Source organism: Gavialis gangeticus, unplaced genomic scaffold (assembly GCF_001723915.1).
Source record: "Gavialis gangeticus isolate Ggan-Ray unplaced genomic scaffold, GavGan_comp1, whole genome shotgun sequence".
NCBI lineage: Eukaryota > Metazoa > Chordata > Crocodylia > Gavialidae > Gavialis > Gavialis gangeticus.
In genome coordinates, this window is record NW_017729031.1 from 72,907,681 (window position 1) to 72,915,289 (window position 7,609).

General features: G+C 40.7%; 1 protein-coding gene across 1 annotated transcript in view; it reads left to right on the top strand.

Moving 5' to 3' along the window:
* GLS (glutaminase) overlaps positions 1-7,603 on the top strand; it is a 136,689-nt gene extending 129,086 nt beyond the window's left edge. Inside the window, exons 15-18 of the mRNA XM_019522876.1 lie at positions 3,261-3,322; positions 4,941-5,017; positions 5,105-5,168; positions 6,674-7,603. Coding sequence (XP_019378421.1) covers positions 3,261-3,322; positions 4,941-5,017; positions 5,105-5,168; positions 6,674-6,830 — 360 coding nt within the window. The 3' untranslated portion in view covers positions 6,831-7,603. The remainder of the gene's footprint in view (positions 1-3,260; positions 3,323-4,940; positions 5,018-5,104; positions 5,169-6,673) is intronic.
* Positions 7,604-7,609: the final 6 nt, after the last annotated feature.

Consider the following 7,609-nt stretch of genomic DNA (forward strand, 5'->3'; position numbering starts at 1 on the left):
CTGAAAAATGGGTGTAAATCAGTAAAAACCAAATAACTTCAATAAACAAAATCGGGGAACTTATCGGTGAAAATCGGTAAAAACTGAAAAAGTGGAACACTAGTCACGACCCACAGGTTGAGAAGTACTGCTCTAGCGGCCCCCTTCTAGCTTCTGGCCTGGGCCACTGCAGACATGTGGCTGCATTTCTGAAGTCAAAAGCAAATGTCTTTTTCACTTGCTTATCAGTTCAATCTGTGCAGTTTAGACTAACCTGCCAAGTTTGAATAGATTCAGCCTCGGGCATTTTGACTGTCTGTACTTAGCCATGGAGGCCATCTCTAACAGTTGTTTGTTTGTTTTTAAATCCATCTTAATTGTTATGTCTCATCTGAAGAAATACTGAAACCAGGAAGAATAATAAGTGGGCGAAACTTGGTTGAAAGCAGTTGGTTTGTGTCCACAGTATGTTTTCCAGCACTCTAAAGTAGGGTTACCATATGTCTGGGTTTTCCCAGACACGTTCTCTTTTTTGGCCCCCTGTCCTCCTATCTTGGCAGGTTTTTAAAATGCAAGCAAATGTCTGCGTTTTTGCCTCTGGCTTTTCCCCAGCACTTCCAGTTTAGCTGGTTGGAGCCGAGGGCAGCGGGGCAAGGTGATTGGCTGTCACATGCTCTGCGCATGGGCCCTGGTAGCTGCTCGCAGGTAAGAGAGACAGGGAGTGCCTGTGTGTGTGCGTGCACATGCCAGCTGCATGGGCAGCAGGGCTGGGGAGCAGGTGCAGGGGCTGCAGGTGGCACCAGCAGGACTGGGGGGGGGGACAGGGGCCAAGTTGTCTACACTGCAATCTGAAAGAGTGATTGCAACCTAAGTAGGCGTCACAAAACTAGTTTTAATTCAAGTCATAGTTACAATAAAAACATGACGCTGGTTTTAGTTCAGCCTGAAGTAGCCCAGCTGGGACTCTGATTACTTACTTGGGCATCTGTGTCTTCACTGCAGGTTTTACTCAAGTTAACTGCATCAGAGCCAGCTCTGGTATACCTTCCCATGCCTTGGTCACACCTCCCAATTACAGGGGAGAAGAAAATAAAAGGAATATGCGCCAGTTTACCATCAGTGCTCAGTGTCAGAACTTGTAGTGGAATATTAAGATACTATAACTTTGGAATTGGCTTGGGAGCAGTGTAACTTAAATATGTCTGGATTACGGATTATGCAGTGGAAAGGATCTCATAGACATCTGTAGACTTGATTAAATTTAAGGTGAATTTTCGGTTTTTTTAAATTGAAGACAAAATGTTTATTTCAAGCAAAATTTAGAGCTTCTGAACATCCGACATTCAATTCTGTACCATTGTATAAATTCTATGTGAGGGGGGAAGGGGGAGAGATTCTGATAAGACATCTCCTGGCTCCTGTGACAAAGCGTCTCCCTGAGCAGGTGATGAGCAAGCAATGAGCTCATATTAATAATCTTCCACACCATAATGGAGTTAAGAATTTTCAGTTGGTTTGTATTGCTGTGCTGAACCCTATCTCATCCTCACCTTATTCCTGAGAACAACATAAATATTTGGCTACTGTTGTCCTCGTCAGCTTTTGCAGAGCATCTAACGTGTCTGTTAGTAACTTTTAATGCGATATGTTTTCCTAAGTTTGTTTATGTTAATTTGCCATATATTGAACTGATGTACACTATTTTTTGAGGAAGCCCCTCATATAATCAATTTGAGAAATTGGTTAAATACATCTTAAAAGCAGTTAGGTGTTTTTGTCCCAAATACTCTTGTTGGCAGTGCTTCAGGACCTCCTGCTCTGCTGGTCAGAAATCTAATTTCCAGCCCTGAGTTTATTCATGGGCAGTTTATACCCATTTATTCCTGTGTCAACAATGTCCTTTGACTTAAATGGCTATTTCCATATATAGTGTTCGTTTCCAGTGTATTTATGGGCGGCAGTCATCTTGTCTCTACATTTTGTTTTGCTAGGTTACACAAGACAAACTCTCAATCTCTCTTTCTCTGATCATCCTCGTACTCTGTTCCAGTGTACAGGACCTTATAAGCACCTTTTGTATTGCAAGTTGTTTCATCTTCTGAATAGAACATTTTCTTATGGTGCTAAAAAACCATAAGGAGTCTCTAAAGTACCATTTGCTCAAATAAGTGTAGGAAAATAAAATTGCTTTCATTTAAAAGATTCTCTTAACTGGATTTGTATTAGTTATTGAAATCCTTTGTCCTCATCCGTGATTGGAAAAATACAGTCTAGATTCTCCAAATTAACATGGAACTGGGAGGGGAAAGAGATGGTTATATGTCAACTTGGATGAAAGCTTGTGTTAAATGCAAATAAGTCTAATTAAATTAGCAGCTTTCTCTGTAATCTTAGGATCTAGTCCTAGGCAACAACTATTGATGACTATAATGCCCCTACCACTGAGTCTGTTAAAGGAAACACATTGGTGTTTATACTGCTTTACCATAGTTGGCAGCTGTGCATAACTAAATTATTTATGTATTATAAGGTTTTGAGATGTGTATGGCGTTTATCCTTATCTTTTTGCTTCAACCAGCACTTGGTAAAAAAATGGATATGAAATGAATCTGGCTTATAAGAGACATAGCTAAAGCTATGATGTGTGCCCCATGAATGCTGTTTACAGAGCAAGTAGAAAGCTCTGGGTGTACTTGTTGGTATAGTACTTGGTATATTTGTTGGTCCCTTTTCTGCCTATTTAACACTAAAGCATTTTGGTGCTAATAAAATAAAATGTAAACCAGATAAAGTTGCACTGTAACATAGCAACAGTTGTTTTAAGTGTACCACACACTTACTCACTTTGCACTCAGGTGGGACTTGTAGCACCTTTCTTCTCCCAAGTCCTGAATGCTTTTTCAGCATATTATTATATGAATTATGCAAATGATTCAGTGGTTTAATACATTATTAGTATATAGAGTTTGTTTAAAAGTGAAATATGATTTGTGGATAGAGAGAACAGTATAGAAATATTCTGTAACATTAAAATAAAAGCTGGTATTGTACTGCTTGCTTGCGCTCTATTACTACAGCCTCCAACCAAAGAAAACTCGTATTACTAAGAGCTGTGCAGTCTGGTGTGACAACACTGTTAGTTTGTACTGCAAACGTATCTTTAGAGAAGTTGCTATGGTGAATATATTCATTAGTAGTGATCCTGCTATTTTTCTTTTCCAAGTCACCTCAAGGTAGAAAGGAGAACAGTATTTAAATTGATTTTTCCCTTCATTTCACAGGTGAAGTCTGTCATTAATCTTCTTTTTGCTGCCTATACGGGGGATGTATCTGCACTCAGAAGGTAAAACTGGTGTGCTGTTGAGGGAAGGTCACCTGTGGTGGTGTTGCAGTACACTTATTAACATATGACCATGTCAGGGATGTTTTAGCTATTTAATACCCATTGGGTTTATCTACACATGCCATTAAGGTGATGTGATAAACTCTGGTGCAGTTCACATGGGATACGACTGCTCCTGGGCACAGCATTTACATATGTGCTGGGGACCACAGCATTTGAGCCAGGGTGGAGCAGCCCCAGGCTGGCAGGGGACCCAGGGAGTCAGCCCTGGGCTCTGGGAAGTGGCAGAGGGCAGTGGAGGGGCTGGCTGGGGCACAAGGGTGCTACAGTGCAGGGCTAGGCAGCAGGCAGTCTCCACACTTTAGCACCCTCGTGCTCTGGCCAGCCTCAGTCACTGTCTACATGTGCATTTCAGTGGAGTAAATTAATTCGCTATAAGACAGTACTGTACTATTGGAGACAGTACTATCTTATGGTGGAGTTAGTTAACTTATTGCATCCTAATACTGGTGCACATGTAGACTGTTACGCTGTACTGCAGAGCGAATTAGTCAAATAAAGTGTATGGGTAGACGCACCTATTGTGAGCAGGACTTCTTAAATGCAAAAAAAATTAAGGAGGAGTCCTGCTGAATCTACTACAACTTCAGACATCTAATCTCTGGAACCATGGCAGTTGAGGAAGTAAGGTGTAGATGATTGCTAGACATAGTGAGTTCTCCCTGATTAAATATTTTTGGGAAAGTATGCAAAATACTGTATGGTAGTTTGCAGTGCAGAAGTCAAAAACAGCTCTTTGTTTGACATAGAATGGTGTTTTCTTTTATGCCTATGAATCAGACTGTGTTGCCTACCTGGTCAGTTTTTATAACAGTGGAAGAGCACGCTAAGTTCCAGTTGGCCTTGAATTTCAGAATTGTCAGCAAAAATCAAATTGGAGATGATGTTTTACTAGTGATTTTGTAAGCCTCAGAAGGAATCCAGTTTAGTTTTCAGTATCAAATAGAGCTTTGTAGGCTGGCTATATTTAACAATTCATTTGAATTATAAACTGAGCAGATTGTATGCCGAATCATTGTGAAGAAAAACACGATTCATATAATTCTCCGTTGTTCTTAGTAAATCAGTAGCCAGTGAGGGCAGAGCTAGAATGGATCCACTTGAGTTAACTTCACATTGTTTAGAGACTCTTTTCTAACTGGAGGAATTATCCAGAATATTTCTCCACTAATGTGAGCTTGCGTCTTTCTGTGCATCAAAAAGTGATCTGAGACATTTGGAGAACTGGGTCTGGATTGTGGTGCTTAGGTGGACAGAGGTCAGTAGCATACACACACTGGTGCAGTAGACCCACTGCTGACTTTTTTTTACAGCAATTTTTCTATTTGTAACCATGACTTATTAGGCCACCAAGAAAACGAAAATACTCTTAAGACCTGGATACTTTTGTGTCTCTTTAATTAAAACTAAATGAAAACAATATATTTCCATTCTTCCTTAAATCCTCTCACAGCAGGCATTTCATTGTTTTGCTATACTTATATTCTGTACTTCTTTCAATTCTCTCTCATTTCTACAGTATTGTATTTCTGTAATTTTTCTTTTTGTTTTGTTTTAGATTTGCTCTGTCAGGCATGGATATGGAGCAAAGAGATTATGATTCACGAACAGCATTGCATGTAGCTGCTGCAGAAGGTAATAGCATTTGAAAAGTACCACATTAGCTGTTAATTTTTCAGAATGAAAAAAAAATGCTTACAAACTTCTATTTCTGTTTTATAGGTCATGTGGAAGTAGTTAAATTTTTGTTGGAGGCCTGCAAAGTGAATCCTTTTCCCAAAGACAGGTTAGTAATAGTGCTGCTGGTATGGAGGGGAGGAGCTCCACTACCTGTAAGATTTTATGAAGCTGGATTCATGAATCTGTCCATCAGGTCCTGTTTCTTCCAAATTCTCCTGGGCAGCTGAAGGTGCTGATAGTTTTGATCATCAGGTCCATCCAGTTAATTTGCAACTCGTATAGAGATCCAGTGAACTGCTTCTACCAGTTAGATCCAGCAATACTCATTTCTTTGTCAAAGAAGCAAAAATTCCAGACTGAAGTAGGAAAGGTATAAAACCAATATCACTGAATAATTTATCCTGAAAAAGGAAAATCAAGGCAAGAAAGTAAAATGCAGATCCATGCAGATTTCTTGATTGTATGTCGTGTGTATAAATATACTGGTAGATGCAGACCTATATAGAGAATATATATATGTAAGCTGGTGTTAGTGTGTGTGTGCACAATATGTATACAGGCAGTCCTCGACTTATGACTTCTTGAGTTGCAACGAATGTCATTTACAACGTTTATAAATTGATGCCCCGTTTCGACATTCAGACATGGGTTTTGTCTTTACAACAGTCGATATTGCATGCAGCTGGTTAAGTGGTGGAAGGGAAGAGGAAGGGATGTGGGGGGCAAATCAATGCTCCCTGTAGTGATGGAGGGAGTGGGGCTGGGACTGGGACTGGGACCAGGGCTGGGGTAAGCAAGGCCAGATGGGGCTGGAGGGAGGAGGGGGCTGGGGCTGTGTTCCAGGTGGGGAATGGATCCTATGGGGGCGTTGCAGCCACCCAAAAATTTGCAGTAGTCCCCACCAGCCACCCGGAGTGCAACCCAGTGCAGCCCTGCCCCTGCCTGCCCTGCCCCATGCAGATCTGGGGGTCACCCCCCCATGCCCTTCTGGACCAGTGGTGGGAACTGCCAGATGAGCAATGCACAGCAGCAAGAGCCACCTGCCCAGCCTTGGCTGTACAGCGCTTGCTTGCCCCAATGCCGTCCTCACTGTGGGGGTGTTAATGTGCCCCCATGCCCCTTCCCTTCCCTACCCCCTCCCCTTCCACCACTTACCAGCAGTATCAACTGTCATAAAGGAACCAATCCCCCACTTGTAATACTGTTCCTATGGGAAAATTGGTTCTGAGTTATGACGCTTTGACTTAAGATGCAGTTTTCAGGAACCAGTTGCGTTGTAAGTCTGAGGACTGCCTGTATAAGTCTTGCAAGACGGGGCTAAAATTATTTAAAATTAAGTGTGAATCTCCCTCCCCAGCAAAGAGGCTGTTTCTACTGTTCCAGTTTTCTGAAAAAAAATTACCCGCACAGTCCATGGAAAGAATATGGTCAGCAAATGAAATACTTAATGTAGTTATCCACTCCTAAGCAGAATTTGCCATAGTTAATGAAGTTTGTATATACATAACTGTTGCCATAAACCTTACTAAATTAAAAGCATGTTAGATCATTAGTTCTTTTAAACTCGTTATAAAGTTACTGATTTGGGAAACACTGTGCTTCTTATTGCAGATGGAATAATACTCCTATGGATGAGGCTTTACATTTTGGACACCACGATGTATTTAAAATTCTTCAAGAATACCAGGTCCAGTATACGCCTTCAGAGGATTCCAACAATGGAAAAGAAAATCGAACAGTTCATAAAAATCTAGATGGCTTGCTATAATACATCTTCAGCTAGATCCTAAGATTTAGATCATTTACCTGTTTAAATGTGGAAAATGAGTAAGAAGAGTGTGTGTGTTTCTAATCTGATAGTGGTGTACATTTTCCAGAAATTTCTGTTACTTCAGTGTTATGTTACAGGAATTTATATACGCACAGGACACATCCAGTTTCTCAAAACAAACAAAAAGAAAACCAACTGAGAATTTCCCTCCATAATGTGAGCAATATTACCTCGTGCTGCGTATAATTGATGTAAAAGAAATATTAGCTGTTGGTGGCTTTACTGTGCACTACTTAATTTATTTTTGTGTTCTTTGTAAACTTTCAATCTGTGGTCAGGAATTTTTCTGCTGAATTTGCATTTCTAAACAAAGACCTGTCTGTACAATATGGCCAAATTGAACCAGAGTGCTGCCAGGGGCAGGCATTAGTGTGGTTTTGCTAGATTTCCAGAGCTGAGGTTGCTGATGTAGATTTAGTTTGGGTATGTTGAGCAAGGATTTGCACTCGTTTTATTTTAAATCTGTCACGCAACCTGTTTACATACCCGTTTAACTGTATATCTCAAAAGAATATATGGGTGTAATTGTCAGTGGTCTGGGCTAATTGTTCTTAGAAACGGTCTTATCAGGGAATTTATTCTAAGGTTTGTTTGATGACAAAATGGCATAGAGGAATGCAACTTCTGCCATCTAACACCATTTGGCATTTCTTAAAATGATTCTTTTTTAACCCCTTTTTCCAGACACTCTCCCTTTCCCCCCCCCCCCCCCCCCC